The sequence below is a fragment of the Mirounga leonina genome, unplaced genomic scaffold, assembly GCF_011800145.1.
Source record: "Mirounga leonina isolate KUSES-001 unplaced genomic scaffold, KU_Mleo_1.0 Mir_94, whole genome shotgun sequence".
NCBI lineage: Eukaryota > Metazoa > Chordata > Mammalia > Carnivora > Phocidae > Mirounga > Mirounga leonina.
This window is the reverse complement of record NW_023270855.1, coordinates 56,432,189-56,448,790: the sequence shown is the minus strand read 5'-3', so window position 1 is coordinate 56,448,790 and position 16,602 is coordinate 56,432,189. Positions and strand designations below refer to the sequence as shown.

The following is a 16,602-nucleotide window of genomic DNA, read 5'->3' as shown; positions in this document are numbered from 1 at the left end:
CTCTTGGGCCTCGGTGTCCCCTTCTGTACAGGAAGGAGGTACAGTCTGGGCTTGTCCCTCAACCTGCTCGCCTTATCTCACACTCAGCCCCCGCAGGGTTGGGAGGTCCCCAAAGGGGGTGGACACACGTAAGGCCACCCGGGTGATACAGGGGTGCCACGTGAACAGGAGGGAGACCCACTCAAGCAGCCAGTGGGTGTGCGCTGAGCTGGGCACAGTGCCCCTGGTTCTGTGTTTGCTCACCTGGCAGTTGGGGCTCATAAACATTCCCCACCCCACCCCGGGACTGCGTTTAGGACCGAACGAGCTAAATCAAGGGCTTGAACATCTCCGGGGAGCCCGTTGTTAGGATGATAACACTTTAGCTCTGCACAGGGCAGACACACATACAGGGAGGCAGGTAAAAACCAGCATGGTGCCGTGGTTTAGACCACGAGGCAGCAGACCAGGCCCCGGCTGCCACTGTAAATAAGGTTCCACGGCTGCGTGGCCTCGTCCACCCGTTGACACGTCGTCTGTGGCAGCTCTCGGGCTGCAGTGGGCAGGTCCAGTAGCTACAGGAGAACCTAGGGCCTGAGAAGCCAGAAGTACGTACTGTTTGGCCAGGAGCTGGAGAGAGGACGGGGGGACTGAGCCATGATAGAAGCAGGGCTGCCTTTGGGGGTGGTGGAAATGTTCTAGAATGACGGCGTGAATATACAAAAAGTCATTGGATTGTTTAGAAAAAAAAAAAAAAAAGTAAGTACTACGCGGGCACATTACTCACCTGTGAACGGGAGTGAGGTGCCCACACGGGACGGACCCCAAGCCCACGACGCTCAGGGAGGGAACCAGACACAGAAGCCACACGGGGTGTGAGTCCACGTGGGTGACACGTCCGGAACAGGCTCATCCACGGACGGGAAGGGGGCTCGTGGGGGCCGGACGGGGAGGGGGTGGGAGGGTAACGGCTGATGGGGGCGGGGCTGCTTTTTGGGATGATGGCAATGTCCTAAAAGAAATCGTCGTGGTGGTTGCACAGAGAATGTGCTAGAAACCAGTGAACCGTCTGCGGAAAGAGCTAGCCGAGCCTTGGGTTGGGCTCTGGGCTGTGGGGCCAGACCTTCCCCTGGGTCTGCCACCTGCTTGCTGTGTGGTCTGGGGCGGGGGACATAACCTCAGAGAGCCATCATGTCATCCTGTTTCAAAACCAGACGAAACCGGGGCACCTGGGGGACTCCTTCGGTTCAGCATCCAACTCTTGATCTCAGCTCAGGTCTTGATCTCAGGGTCGTGAGTTCAAGCCCTCCATTCGGCTCCATGCTGGGTGTAGAGCCTACTTAAAAAAAAAAGGGGGGAGGTGATGCCACCCCCCGTGGGCTTATGGTAGACGTCCTTGAACTTGGGCGTGTATAGGGCTGGGTTTTGCTCTGTCACTGGGACCTGCACCCACAGACCCAGTCACTGGGAGACCATGCCCCCAGCCAGAGCCTCCGCTGACTACCCCTCCTGGTCTCCACAGGGATCGCCCGGAGCCCGCACCCATCCTCAGCCCTACACTTCCCCACGACCTCCATCCTGCCCCAGACGGCCTCCACCTACTTCCCGCACACAGCCATCCGCTACCCACCTCACCTCAACCCCCAGGACCCGCTCAAAGATCTCGTGTCGCTGGCCTGTGACCCAGCCAGCCAGCAGCCTGGACCGGTGAGTTTGGGGGGCTTGGGCCTCCCCTCTGCCCCACAGGGCCGTCTGCCCACACATGGCTCCAGGGGACCTCCCCGGGGGGCCTGGCACATCACACGGCCGTCCCGGGCAGCCCTCCGCCAGGCAGCCTCTGTTTGAAATGGTTTCGTGGATGGCAGGGCCGCGTTCCCTCTTCTGAAGTGCCCGGAGCCGGGCCAGGTCAGAGTGAAGGCTTTTCCGGGTGTTGGAGTTGACAGCAGACAGTTTACCCAGATTCACACATGGTCCTGGGGCCTCAGCACAAGCCCACCTTTGCCAAACCTCCACAGAAGCTTTCAGTGTTCAGAGCCTTTTGCATTTCGGAGCTGTGGGCGAGGTGGTGGACGAACTCGTCCTTGTAGTGGACAAGGTGAGCGTACAGCCCCCGTGGGTTCGGATGTTGTTCAGGGTGAGGTGGCGTCTCGTGGAAGGAGCAGACGGGTAAAGAGTGGCTTGAGGAGGAGACGCAGGGTCCCGGGATGCTTCTGGAGGCCTGCGGGGTCAGGCGAGGGGGCGGCAGCGGCACCCACCAAACTCGCCTGGTCACGCCAAGCCCGGCCCTCCCCCGGCAGGGCCGCCGACGGCCGCCCGAGGCAGAGGGGGCGCCCGCCGCCTTAACCACCTGTCTCTCTGTTCCTCCCAGTTAAATGGAAGTGGTCAGCTCAAAATGTCCAGTCACTGCCTTTCTGCTCAGATGCTGGCACCCCCGCCCCCTGGGCTGCCGCGGCTGGCGCTCCCCCCCGCCACCAAACCCACCTCCGAGGGAGGAAGCACGTCGCCGACCTCGCCCTGTAAGCACTCGGGAAGCGGTGCCGTGGCAGGGCGGGCGTCCCTGAGGGGCCCCCTCCCCTCCCCTCCCCTCCCCGACTGCTGGGGTCAGGGGCTTGGGCCTGGCCTGCCGGGTCCCGGTGAGTTTGGTGGGTCCCCAGGTAGAGGCCCGGGGGGCCATGTGGTCGGGCCCACGTGGGGCCAAGGCAGCCTTAGGGAGTGGCAGGAGAGGGCCAGGGGGGCGTCTGGGGTCCCTGCGTGCCCGCTCCTGGCCTCTCAGCCCTCCTCCGTGCAATGAGCAGGAGGCGGTAGGTGAAGATCTCAAACCGGTGGCCCCAGGGGCAGACGCAGCCCCCAGGTGCCTTTTGTTGGTGGAAAATAATAATTTCTTGTTGTCTTAGAGTCAGGACAGTTTACGTGAAAATGTCAGAGTTCTGGGCTCTTGGTAAAAAAAAAAAAAGCAGCCACAGTGGGCTCCGTTCCTACTGGTGACCCAGGCTGGGCCACACCTTTAGATGAGACAGTCTCCACCTGCCCACCTGATCCTAGAAGGCCTTGAGTTGATTGCCTCACCTTCTAGAACTTTCCACCCTCTGGATGTGGTTCCAGATGACCACTCGCTGGCCCCTCACACTTCCCCCAGTCCTGGGGTCCACCCCCATTGGCAGTGGCTCTGCACCCAGTCCCTCCCTGGACCCCAGTGCGGGCTCCGGTGGGCCATCCACCCTCCTCCAGGCCGCCTCACTCTGGGCCGCCGGCCTCTGGGCGTCCCCCGAGGCCATCTCAGTCACTGCCCTGAGCAGATGATCTCAGAGACCCCAGACCTCTCAGTCTGCCCCTCACACTCTGAGCATCTGTGTCACCACACCTGAGCAGGGGGGCCAGCAGCTCGCCCCCTTCCCTGCAGCTCTGCCCCCACCCCCGCCGTCCAGGGCCGGCCCGGACCTGGGGCAGCTGTATGAGCAGACGGGCTTTCTCTGAATGCCAGAGGCAGTGCGGGGCGCTGGGTTTGAATCCTGTCTCCGCGGCTCACTCCCCGTGGGAAATGCTCTTGCTCTCTGAGCTGCCCGTTTTCTCAGCCATAAAATGGGACGGTCACAGAGGGCCCAGTCTAGGGTGGTGGGGAGCGAGGGGAGGAGCTAGATCAGGGAGAACATTAAGCTCCATGCCAGGCACGGAGTAGAGAGTAGATAGTAAATACGCTGGGCAGGGTACCCCCTGCTCCACTCGCTCTCTCGTCTGTAAAATGGGAGTAGTCCTCACGTTTGCTAGATGGAGGCCTCTGCAGGTCCACGGGCCCGGGAATTCCCTCTCCTCCTGCACCTGGTTTTAACGGCCTGTGCAGCCTGCCCCCCTCCTCCCGCCAGGACCCCCGACCCCCACGCCCCCCACTTACCCCAGCCTGGCCGATCCCACGCAGGGACGCAGGGACCCTCCCGCCACCCCGGGCACGGCCTGGCTGAGGCCCCCAAGCTCCCTGGCAGCCCTGGGCTGCGAATTACTTACTTGCCAACAAAACGTAATTGGGATGAAAATCTAACTCTAAATGTAAACGTAAATATAAATGTGTGCGTGCATGCGTGTGTCTGCAAACACCTGGCCTTCCCTGCACAGTCTCCAAGAGGAAGATTAATAAATAAAGCGCCCTCCATAATTCATGGCGCCACGCGCGGGATGCAGGCCATGGGAGCGGCTGGAGTAGGCAGCGAAGCACCCTGAATAATTCACGGGCGGTTTCTGATGATGAATCTTTCATCTTGTGCCTTCCATCGCAGCAGGTGCCCTGCCAGTGTGACCCCAGGGCCCGACACTGTGGGCTTCCCGGGGTGCCCGGATCGGCTGGGGAGGGCAGCAAGCTTGGAGGCGCCGGGTGCTGGGTGCGAAGGCCCGGCTGTGTGACCCTGGGCAGCGGCCACCCTCTCTGGGTGCTCCCGCACAGCCCCCTTCGCTAACGGGCTCTCGGTCTCTCTCCTCCCCGCAGCCTACTCTACGCCCGGCACGTCCCCTGCAAACCGTTCCTTTGTGGGATTAGGACCAAGGGATCCAGCGGGCATTTATCAGGCACAGGTAGGGGCCGAGAGGCCGGCTGGTGGGGGGCAGGGAGGGGCAGGGCAAAGGGCCCCGCCTGGGTGCGCAGGGAGAGGCCGGCCTGCTGGTCCCATGCCATCCCTCCAGCTGCACCCCTGCACGGTGGCCACCGTGCGTGGCAGGGGGGCCAGCTTCCCGTACCCTTCCAGGGCCTCGAGCCCGCGCCCGGGGACGTGGTACGGCCCCCGACCCTGCTTGCCGCTTCCCAGCGGGAGACACTCACGACAGAGCTGCTGCGAGGCCGGGGCTGTTACCACCCCGGGCCCATTTGTACAGATGGGAAGACTGAGGCCCGCAGAGGCGAGGGGATTTGCCCAGGATCACACAGCACGTCAGCCCAAGCTTGCGACCCCCAGCCTTTGTCCCCTTCCATGCTGCTGGCCAGAGGGAGCACGAAAAGGAGACAGAGGGTGGCCGTGGACTCTAGGACTCCAGCGGCAGCTGGGGAAACGGAGGCAGCCCATGGCCGGGGGTGGGGCCTCCCAGCAGAGCCCATGCACCCCCACCCCAGGCTGCAGTCCGAGATGTGGAGAGGGGAGCCGCGGAGGCGGAGTCGGCAAAACTGCGGGCGGGAGAGGGGGAAGGGCTGGGGACCAGACCGGGAGGCTCAGAGAGGAGGAGCGAGTTGCCTGAGGCTGAGCAGCAGTGGAGGGCAGAGCCCCGATGGGTCCAGAACTAAGACTCGTAGCTCTCAGCTTCCCAAGCAGGGTTGGGGTCTGAGTCTGTGCCGCATGCTGGCTGGGAGTGTGTTGGCAGGTGGGGGCTGGACCCTGGAGCCCCCGCTCCCCAGTATGTCTTGGGGAGGGGGTTATAGGTTGTCAAACAGCCCGAGGGCAGTGCCAGGCACTGCAGGCCCTCCAGGGCCCAGATGTGCAGAGAGAGCAGCCCGGGGCTCCCCAGCATCTCCAGATTGCCAGAGCCACAGAGCATGGGCATTTGTGGGACCCGGGGCCACATGTGGTCCCTCCAGTAGCTGGGGGAGGGTTTCCTGCAGCAGGGCGTGGGCAGGGATTGAGGAGGAGCTGGAGAGGTGGCTGCATCCCCTTCATCCTCAGCTAAGACCAGAATCAGCTGGGGACCCTCCTGGGCAGATCTGGTTGCTGCTGGCTCGCAGGGGCCATGGGGAGGCCGTTGCCCTCCCTCCCTGCCCGGGCCTCAGCAGTGAGTGCTGGGGCCAGGAGGCCAGGGCTCACACCTGGCTCTGCTTTACCCACTCTGAACCTCCCTCTCGTCTTCTGGCCTCACACACCTCCCAGGGAGCGTTCCTTCAGGGACCAGTTTTATCTAGAAAGGGCACCCTAAGGCAAAGAGACTGCCCCACATACCCTTGCAAACCCCAAATACTAAGCGTTCTGCCTTGCAAAGCTCCAGCCGGGATCCAGACAGGAATCGCTTGGTCAGGGTACCCCAGCAAGCTGGGGAAACTCCAGGACTCCCTTCTTTGGGTTTTGGGTACCCCGTGGCCACCCTCTGTCAGTCCCAGCATGGATACTCCCACTCCCCAGTGCTCTGGAGCCTTGCATTTCCTCTCCTGCCCCCACCCCATATCCCACCCCAGGGGGAGGCTGGGAATGTCCTAACTGCTTCAGAAACCGAAGATAATACACGGTGACCAGTAGGAGGCCTTGCCTGCTTAACTCTTCTCCAGGCCCCCAGCCCCCTGCCTCACCTCTGCATTATCAACCTCTACATGGGGGTCCCTCTCCCCAGTAGACGTCCTGGAAGAGGAAGGAAACCGAGGCAGGCCAGGGCATACTCTGGTTCTACATGCTTCTCATGGCCCCCTCTTGGCCAGTGGGCCCCAGCTGGTGTGGAGGAACCTTGGGGAGGGGGCCCCCAGCCCCCTGCCTGGGTAGGAAGGGGCTGGGGCTGGTACAAAGGCTGGCCAGCAGAGGAGCAGGGCAGGGGTGCCCAGGTAGGGGGCTCGGCACTGACAGAGGCTGGAGATGCTGGACAAACAGTTGAATGTGGGCTTTGTCCTGGGGGCCATGGGGAGCCATGGAAGGGTTTTGAGTGGGGGGGGGAGGGGCACAGCCAGATCTGGGAATGAGAAAGAGCTTTCTGGGGCTGGTGTTGCTGGGGGACGTGGGACATGGAAGGGAGATGCCAGGTTGGTGAGAGGCTCCCAAGGGGGCCTGGGCTGTGGGAGCGGTGAGGCCCCAATCTGGGTGAATAGGGAGGGCCGCTCTGGGGGAGCCCCTGGCAGCGCTGTGTCAGCGGGACCGCTGGCCCCAGTTCCCTAGTGGGTCAGGCGCCCCCTCGCTGCTCCCTGCAGACCCTGCTCCCCCCCTCCTGGAGCCCCCATCCGAAGGGCTCAGAGCTTAGAGGCCTCTCGCATCTCACCCAGTCAGCACTTCTGCCTTCCCCCTTCGTTATTCCTGGGAGATCTGCTTTCCTCTGGCCCCCCAGTTCCACCCCCCCCAGCCGACAGCAGCTTCTTCCCCTCCTCACACCCTTCCATCTTCTGTCTTCCTCTCCGCCACATCAGTGCCCCTCCCCAGCCAATATCCTCTCCCCCGTCAGCATCCCCTCCCCCAGCAGTGTCCCTCCCCCCTGGTCAGTTACCTACCTTCTTCATCTCCCCCATCAATCCCCCCCAGTCCTGAGCCATCCATCACTCTGGTCCCCAGAGTGGGGTCCATGGGCCCATACACCTCTGCCCCCTCTCTGATGTGATGGAACTCCCCCCTGGCCCGAGCATTTTACACCAGGATCCTTTCTGCCCAGAAACACATGACACCCATCCAGCAGATGAGTAAGTCAAGGTCCAGAGGGGCTAAGCCACATGCCAGAGCCACACTGATGGCTCCAGCCAGGCCAGGGGAGTCCAGAGCCGGGACCTCACCGCCCGCCCCCCCGACCCCGGCACCCCCGGCAGTCTCCCCCTCAGCCGAAGGGGAGGATGTTAAGTTGCTGGGACCAGAGGCCTGGGAGGGAGGAAGGAGGAAGGGCCGAGGGGAGGCCACCATGGGGGAGGGTCACGCCCAGAGTCTGTCTGGTTGCCAACAGAAACCAGACATGAGGTAATGGCCAAGATGAACTTGAACTTGGCTGGAGGTGGGGGGCTGGGAGCCAGGGCGCCAGTTCATTGGGATGGCCCACGGGGCAGCCTGGTTGGAGGGGCACAATTGATTTACAGCAGGGGTGAGGGACAGCGCTGCTCCAGCCTCAGTCAGGGGGTGTCCCCAGGCTGGCCCCACGCAGGTGGATTGGACACATTCTCCAGGGAAAGGGCGTGTATGGCGGCTTCCCTGCGGAGACCCAGGCTGGAGCTGTCCCTCAGCCTGAGCCCCAGTCCCCCTATGGGAAGTGGAGCTTGTGACCCCTCAAGGGACAGGCTAGAGGTCAGACCTGGGCAGGGGCCAAGCAAGGGCTGGAACCAGGCAGGCCCGAGTTGGAATTCCACTCTGGCCCCCTGCGCCGGTGGACTTAGGCAAATTCCTTGACTTCTCTGAGCCCATGTTTTCTTCGTTTTGAAACGGGGTGGTGGGGGGCATAGTCCCTCCTTCATGGGGAATCAGGGGAGGATCCTTAAATGGGAAAACGTTTGTTTAAAAAACGAAAGCACACAGCCCTGCTCGCCGTGCTTGGACAAGGTGGCACTTCATAGCGACTCCGCGTGTGGAGGGAAGCCCGGGGCGGAGCCACATCCTCTCCGTCTTTGTAGACTCAGAGCACCGAGGCGCAGAGATCTGGTTCTAAACAAAAGCTCCAGGATGCTCAGATAGATTTAAAGTCCAGATAGTCAAGAGATAAAAATAAGTTTGAAAAAATTGTCTCAGCATAAGTATATACCAGAAGTTGCAGGGCATACGGGTTTCCCTGTGGTTTCTCCAGAAGTCAGTTGTCCCCGGGCACCCTGCGTTTCATCCAGCAGCCTTGTGCAGGGTCCCCTAGCAGGTTATGACACGTCTGGGGCCGGGGGACAGGGGCCCCGAGGAGGCGGGTGTGGGTGGTGGCCGGTGCGGTCGATGGTGGAGCCTGACCCCCGTTTCTCTCTCTCTCTCTCTCCTCTCTCCATGTGTCCCTGTCGGGCACCCAGTCCTGGTATCTGGGATAAGAAAGATTTCTTCCCACGCCCTGCTCCTTCGTCGCGGGAATCCCAGGGGGCCGCACTGTCGGCCCCCGGCCCACGTTTTCAGTGGAAAGTTAGAGCGAGCGAGAACACCCCGCCGACTCCCAGCCTGGCCGAAAAGACAGAACAGACACACATACACAGGAGGGAAACAAGCAAAAAGGAAAAAAAGGCAAAAAGAAAAAACAAACAGAAAAAAACCGCCATGAAAATAAACCCACCCATCCGAGAAGACAAAAGGTAAAGACAGCAGCCCCTCAGAACTCTCGGACGCCGCGGCCCGACCGGAGGGCCAGGCCCTGCCACCGCTCACACGCAGCCTGCGCAGGGCGCCCTCCGCAGGGACTCATCTCCGCCTCCAAGGGCAGGCGCCCGCTCCCGCCTCCGCCCAGGACCAGGTGAGCGCGGCCCGGTGCCCCTGCCCAGGCCCCGTGGGGCGGGACACCCGGCACGGCCACCTCTCCCCGGGTCCCCACTGCCGGGATGTCAGCCAGGCCTCCGCCACCGCGTCTGCCGAGTGGGGAGGCGGGCGCTGTGGGGACGCTGGGGGGGGGGGGCCGGCAAGGACCCCAGCGGCGGGCAGTGGAGGCCCAGGCGGGCAGGGCAGCGACAAGGGCAGAAGAGGGTTGTGGGGAGACCCTGGGTGTCGCCAGGGGACTGGGATGCGTGGCAGGAACTTTGTCAGGAGCATCCTGCTGCCGTGGGACCTCCGCCTGCCCCACATGTGCGTGCGCGCTCGGCCGGGCTTGCTCGGGACTTGGTCTTACAGCCCCATGCCTGCCCTGCTTGGGGGGAGAAGTCTCTATGCAATTGACCCCCAGCTCCACCCCGCGGCATAGGAGGCCACCCCACCCCGCACCCCGCTGGCCCTGCTCCACACCCCCCAGGGGAGGGACCCACGTTGCACACACTGTAAGAAATGCACTTTCCGAGGAAGGGGCTGGGGGGAGTGGAGGGACTCAGAGCTCCCCAGGAGGGGACACCCTGTCCGGAGCCTCCATCCACCCGAGCCCTGGGAGGGGAGGCCCCCCCCGCTTAGCCCATGGAGGTGGGAGGTGAGAGCGAGTGGTTTAAGTGCCTGATTCCCACCACCCGCCCCCCTTTGTCCAGCTGGAATGGGAAGTGGCCGCGGGCCCCTTCCATTCCCTCCCCCAACCCGGCCACCTCCAGTCGCTGACCCTCATTGCTGTGCTCCCCTCAGAGCTGGAGAGATGGGACCCCCCCCCTACAGTTGGCCCAAGGGGCAGAGCTGGGCATCCCTCAAGCCCTGCTGCGCTCGGGCACGGGGGTGGGGTCTGGGGAAGCCAGCAGGCCCTCCCTCGCCTCCTCTGCCAGTGCCTTACATCCTGGAGCGACACCCCCTCCCTGGTGCCTCCCAGCCCAAAGGGGGACCACGGTTTGCACTTTCATCTTCCCCCGCCGAAGTGGGGCACAGCCGGGCAGGTGCATCACAGCTGGGCCCCCACAAGGAAAGAAGGCCGGGCAACTGCAGTCCGTATAAGCCTGGATGGGGTTGGGGGGTTCTGGCCGGGGGAGGGTGGGGTCAGCGCCTGGGGGGTCCCCTGTGGGCATGTGGGGGACCTCCCATCTGCTAAACGTTTTCCGTTGAGCCGCTCCAAAAACACTAAGCTGGGGACACCGGGTGCCCCCCAACCCCGGCTCCCTGGCCCCATCCCCACCCCCACCCCAGGATGGCTATCTTGGGTGGGGGGCCTGGGAGGGGGGATCCCCTCCCATCCCATCCATCTGAGTCCCAGCCGGCCTCCTCCATGCCTGGCCCTGGGGAAGACCTTCCCCACCAAGACTCCCCACCCCCTGGCCTGGGCCAAAGCCATCGCCCTGGGCTGGGCCTCCGCCTCATCTGCTCCCAGCCTGGCCCTCCTGGCCCTCTCCCAGTACCCCAGGCCTGGCCAGCCTCCTCCCACCTCCCCAGAAACTGGACTTTCCTCCCAAACCAGCCCAAGGGGCTTGGCAAACTCAACCATAAGAGAAAGACCCTTCCCCACCAACCCCCCTCCCATTGTCCAGAGGCATTCAAGAACCCTTGGTCCGTCCATCTGTCCCCAGGGCCCCCTCCACTGGGTGGCTGTTGGGGACCAAAGCATGGGCCGCTCTCCGGGAGGGCAGGAGGGGGTGGGTCGTGCAGTTGGGGTATCCGGAAGCTTCTTAGCCGGGAACCTTAGGGTGCGGGTAGGCGGGGTAGGGGAGGGGCACCTGGCGGCCCCCAGCTACCTAACTTTGCATGGTGCTTAGTCGGGGATTCCTGTGACCTGGCTCCTGATGTCAGCTCGCGCGGCTGATACTGCATGGCAAATTACCCCTGGCTCTATCTCCCTCCCCCAGCCCTCCCCCAGCCCTCTGACACTATCCCCTCCTCTTTAAAAAAAAAAAAAAAAGATACAAAAAAAAAAACCTTAAAAAAACTCCATGTTTCCTAATTTGCACGAAATTTTCTACCACATGATGTGCCTTGCCTTCCAAAAATAAGTATTACCTTTAAACAATATCAGCGCACACAGATAGCTGCATGCACTGCTCGTGTAGTTAAAAAAAAAAACAAGAAGACAAAACAATGACATGAAATAAAAAATAAAAATTGAAGAGGGATGTATTCTATTTGTAAAAAAAAAATAAGAATTAAAAAAAAAAAAAAAGGAAACTCCCACGCTTAGAAAAGCAATCCACAGAACAGTCGCCCATGGTCTGCCCCCCACCCCCAGCTCTGTCCACAGCTCTGCTGCAGTGGGGGTGCTCTGCCCTGGTGCTCTGCCATCCCCAGCCCCACCGCTGGGCTCCAGAGGAGTCCCTTCCGAGGCCCCCGCCCACAGCAGCGGACAGACCTCAGGGGTGAGCCCTGGCCCCACGGGGTGGCCATCCTGCCTCCAGCCAGACTCCCCCATGCCACCTTTCCTGCAGGCTGGCCTCCCCCTGGCTCAGGGTCACATTGCCGCCCCCCAGGCTCCCCTCCTTTCCCCAGACCCCCCCTTCCTTCTTGCCAAAGGACTCGCCGGGCACCCCCCCCTCCTTGGAGACCGGCCTGGGGCGGCACTCCCCTCCTGCCCCCTCCCTGCCCCCAGCACCCACTTCTGTCTTCCAGCTGTGACTGGGGGGGGGGCGGTTATCTGGGATGAAACAAACAGAAAACAGAAGCCAAACCCAATATATGCAATATCTGTCTGTCTGTCCCTATAGACCTAGCTCAGCCACCGCAGGCCCAGCCAGGGGCCCGCGGGCGCAGGGTTTGGCCCCTGGGCATGCATGGGCCTCCGTCTGGTGGCTGCCCGACCTGTTGTCTTGTCCTTGATTTCACGTCTGTCCTCTTATCTTTTGCTTCCTTTCTGTTTTTTCCTTTCTTTGTTGTTGTTGGGTTTTTTTTTTTTTCTTCCAATTTCCTTTGCTTTTTACTCGACCAAAGCTGAGACAGTAGCAGCTGGTTAGTGGGGTGTCCGAGGGCTGGGTCCATCCAGCTCCTGTCCCCCATGCATCTCCTGTGGGGACACAGCGGGCAGATGGTCGCCCCCCAGAGCAGGGAGGGGCCCCGTGGGCAGCCTGGCTTCCATCCACCATCACACACTCATCCCATGTCTTCTTTTAAAAAGACGCCTCCGCAAGTCCCGGGGGCCAGGTCCCGCTGTCAGTGGCCGCCCCTAAGAACTGTCCTTTGGTCCGAGAGCTCAAGGCCCTGCGTGTCACGTTTCATGCGGCAGATTTCTGGGTTTTATTCTCTTCCCCCCAGAATTGGGGAGCAGACACCTGGGAGGGGGGGAGCGTCCTGCCTGGGACACCTCCCCAAGGGCTTCATGGGGACCACGTTGTCCCTCTGCAGCCTGCCCCCAGCTGTGTGCCCCGCTGAGTAGGTGGTGCCGTCTTGGGCCTGTGTGTCCCCCCCCCGCCCCCCCCAGGAAAGGCCACAGGCAGAATAAGGCAGAAACACCGGGACCCAGACCGCTTCCCCCCTTCGCCAGCTCTGCAGTTCAGGTTGGTACTCCAGGCACGGGGCAGGGCGCACAAGGGCGCTGTGTTGTTTTTTACATGTGTGAGACTAACATGTTCTCAAACCCCATCCCCTCCCACGCCTGCTGCCCCCCACCATCCATGGGAGGCCCCCCACCTGACCCTGGGGTCCAGCCGTGCTGTGGAACAGAACAGAGAGGCCTCCCAGATATATGCAAGTTGTCCTCACGCCTCTCTGGGACGAGAGCATGGGATCCTGACCAGGGTGGAAAATGAGGTGCGGAGGGGCCGGGAGACCCGGCCCTGTCTGAGGAGAAGGGGTCAGGGGGCGCCCAGGCCTGGGTCCGCCACCCAGGCTCCTGCCGAGTTCTGAACCCAGACCCCCGCCCCCCGCCCTGAGCTAGACAATCAGACCCAAGAGGAACCCCGAAGGAGACGGGGGGTGTCTGCACCCCCCCCAAGCAGCAGACAATTCCAGCCTCAGCCCCACACGTCCCCGTCTCTGCTCTGGAACCCTCTGTCTGTCCGCAGGGCCGGCAGCCGGGTAGGCGGGAGCCTGGGCTGGGAGCAGCTCCCGCCCTGTGCGCGCTGCGGCCCGAGGACCCTGTCCCCACTCTGGCTTCTCCCACGGTACTTTGACCCCCGGTGTAGGCTGTACTACACACACACACACACATATATGTATAAATATATATAATTTTGGAGTTTTTCCTCGTGATACAGGTTATACAGTGGCTACTTTTTGTTTTGACCTGGATTCCCTGAGACCCCGGTTTCTACTCTTCTTCGCGGAGGGTGTTGGTAGAGAGGCCCCGCAGACGCATCCTCACATCCAGCTTCCTCCGCATGCCCCCGTCTTCCCCCGTTCCTGCCCCTCTGGACACGTGAGAGTGTCCCACCTCTGGACTGACCCGGCCTCCCCCGTCCGCCCGTCCCCTCGCTGGCCCCCACCCCCACCCCCCAGGCGGGGCAGGGAGTCAGACCCCAAGCCGTACCAGTGGGACTTGTTGCCAGCGATACCAAAACAAGACTTTCCCAAGCAGTGCCTCACACGTCTGCTGGTGTGGCTTTGGGGTTCGCCTCCCCTGTTCCCCAGGGGCCCCCCCCAGGCCTCAGGAAAGAGGAGGTGGGATCCAACAGGAGTCAGGGCCGGACAGGAAGGAAGTCACGCACCCCCAAGCTACTGCCCTCCCCACAGCCCTCCACTCACACCTCCTGGCTAGAAGGGGACCCCTGGGAAGGGGACAGGAGCTGTCCCAGCCCCCTCCCGAGGGAACCCCCAAAATCTACTCCCCAAATGCATCAACACCCCATCCTCCCATCTTGGGTCCCAGCCAGGCCTCCAAAACCAAAGTCCCTTCAAATTCGGGGGTCCTGGCCTTTGCCCCCAGCTTCCTGCCCTCCCACCCCCAGGACCCCACATGGGGGAAGACAAGAGAGTCTGAGGGACAGAGCGCATAGCGCAGGGAGGAAGGACAGAGACCCACCTGACTGAGTTTCCTTTCTTTTTCCTTTTCTTTCCTTCCTTCCTTCCTTTCGCTCTTTGAAAAACTTTTTGGTGGTGTTGCTCTTCGTTTTCATTCTTTTCCCTCCAAGATATTTTTTGCGGTCCCCCCCCCCCATTTTGTATTTTACTGATATTACCAGGATAGTTTACTCTGTCTCTCGCTTCCTGCTTGCCACACACCGGATCTCTCTCTCTCTCTCTCTCTCTCACACACACACACACACACACACACACACACCCCATGCACACACCCCCCATGCTCGTGACCCAGGTCAGGAGAAGGTCCAGGCTGGGTCTGCTGCCCGCCGCCCCCTTCCCCTCCGGGACGGGGACTGGGGGGACGCCTGGCAGACCAGCCGGACTCCTCCCTTGCCCGGCTCGCCCGCCTGCCCCCCCTCACAGCATACTCTGGTCATAACCTTGTATATTACGCAGTCATTTCGGTTTTTGCAGACGCGCCTACCTAAGTACCATTTACAGAAAGTGACTCTGGCTGTTACTATTTTGTTTGTTTGTTTCCCTATGCAAAAAAAAAAAAAGAAAAAAAAATGAAACAAGGGGGGTTCCATAAAAGATTCAATAAAAAGCAAAAAAAAAAAAAGACAAAAGAAGGAAGAAAAAAATGTATAAAAATTAAACAAGCTATGCTTTGACTCTCACTAACTGTCCTGGGTCCTCCTTTCTGTGCTGTGTGGGTTGTTCGGTGCCAGAGTGAAGGGAAGGGGCTGAGACCTTTGTGTCCATCCAGTGGCCCCCAGGGGCCCTCCACAGTGCCCGGGGATGCTTGTTGACAGGGATGCTCCCGGGGTGCTGCGCAGCCCCCCACGGCACCCAGGGTGCCCCCGCAGAGAGCGATCTGGCCCCATGTCTGTGTCCGCAGAGCCCACAGGAGGGACCTGCTTTACACACTGACTTTGGTGAGCTCTGGGTCCAGGTCCTTCCTGCAATGCCCTTGGTGCTCCAGTGGTCCCCCCGCTCCTACAAGGGGCCATTTCACACCCCTGAACCTTGGCTCCTGCTATTCTGCTGCTCATCACTGCCTCCCCACTCTACGCAGACCCTTCAGCTCCCACAACGACATCCTCTTCCTCCAGAAGGCCGGCCCACCTTTCCCCAGTCTAGCTTCCTCCCCGACCAGCCTCAGATCTCCCCAGGGCCTTCAATCAACAAACTCCATGGGCATCTATGGAGCACCTTCTCTGTGCCAGGAAATTCTGCCTCCCCCTCCCACCCCCGGGCTCCCAAGGACAGAACCTGGCACACAGTCAGTGCTCCATAAATGTACAGAATGCTTTCCCTCTTTTTCCACCTGGCAAACTCCCATTCATTCAGCAAAGATTTCCTGAGCATCTGCTGAGTACCAAGTACTGGGGACACAGCAGGGAACAAAATGCCCAAAATAACCTGCCTTCATAGCCCTTACAGTTCCAAGTTGGGAAGATGCATGGTAAACAATAAAAATAAGTAAAATATATATCAGAGGAGGTAAGTGCCAAAGAAGTAAAGCAAAGTAAGGGATAGGAGAGTGGGTCTCACATGAGGTAACACTTAAACAGAGACGAATAGAATGAGGGGAAACAACCTCCTGGAAATCTGACAGATGAGTGTTTCAGGCAGAGGGCACAGTCTGTGCAAAGGCCCTGGGGTAGGACCCTGCCTGGCATGTTGGATGAACAGCCAGGAGGCCCGTGTGACTGGAGCAGAATAAGGGACCAGGGGAGGAGGGGATGGGACAGGTCCTGCAGGGTCTTGTGGGCCTCGGGGAGGACCTGGGCTTTTACCCCAGGGAGGTGGGAGCCCTGGAGGGCTGTGGGCAGAGGACGGCAGGACCTGACTTCATTCTAACAACCTCTGGTCCCGGAGGCCTTCCCCACCTGCCTGGGCAAAGCCCCTGTTCACCCTCCCAGCTCCCAGCCCCCAATCCCTCCCAGCCCAGCCCTGATCAGTCAGCCTGGCAGTGGTCCTGTCCAGTTCTTCCCCCAACCCTGGCAGCCACGGGGGCTTCTCAGAGGCTGGGGTCAGAGAGGAGGGAGGCTTACAGCACAGGAGCATCGCGCATGTGAGGGGCAGTCACTTCCCTTTCTTGGGGGGGCTGGGATCTGTGAGTCCTGGCCCATCATCCTCCCCCCATTTCAAGTCCCCCAGAGACCTCCGAGGAACCCCAAGATGGGCAAGCAAAGCTCTCTGCTGCACAAGCTCCTTCCAAACTGCAACAGACCCACCCAGGAGGGACGATTATATCCCTTTTTGCTGATGGGGACACCGAGGCACAGAGAGACAAGACACTCAGAGGGACCCAGGCACAGTGCCCTACGCTACACACAGATGCACTGCCCCACGCCGCCGCCCAGCCAGGGACAGACGACAGTCGTCGGGGGATGGGGTCCTAGGCCCCCCAGTCCCCTTCCCACGCCCCATCCCCAACGGGGCTGGGTGCTTCTGCCCTCAGCAGCGCGGTTCTGGCGCCCCCTTGTGGACGGGACGAGGATCTGGATCCAGAAGCCGG

The 16,602-nt window shown here is 61.3% G+C and overlaps 1 protein-coding gene across 4 annotated transcripts in view; it reads left to right on the top strand.

Annotated features, from left to right (window-relative positions):
- Positions 1-14,659, top strand: part of NFIC (nuclear factor I C) — a 69,047-nt gene extending 54,388 nt beyond the window's left edge. For 2 of the 4 annotated variants that reach the window (XM_034997465.1, XM_034997463.1), the window contains exons 8-11: positions 1,502-1,686; positions 2,348-2,495; positions 4,454-4,539; positions 8,603-14,659. In XM_034997465.1, coding sequence (XP_034853356.1) covers positions 1,502-1,686; positions 2,348-2,495; positions 4,454-4,539; positions 8,603-8,620 — 437 coding nt within the window. In that variant the 3' untranslated portion in view covers positions 8,621-14,659. The remainder of the gene's footprint in view (positions 1-1,501; positions 1,687-2,347; positions 2,496-4,453; positions 4,540-8,602) is intronic. The other 2 variants (XM_034997466.1, XM_034997467.1) reach the window with 2 other exon arrangements.
- Positions 14,660-16,602: the final 1,943 nt, after the last annotated feature.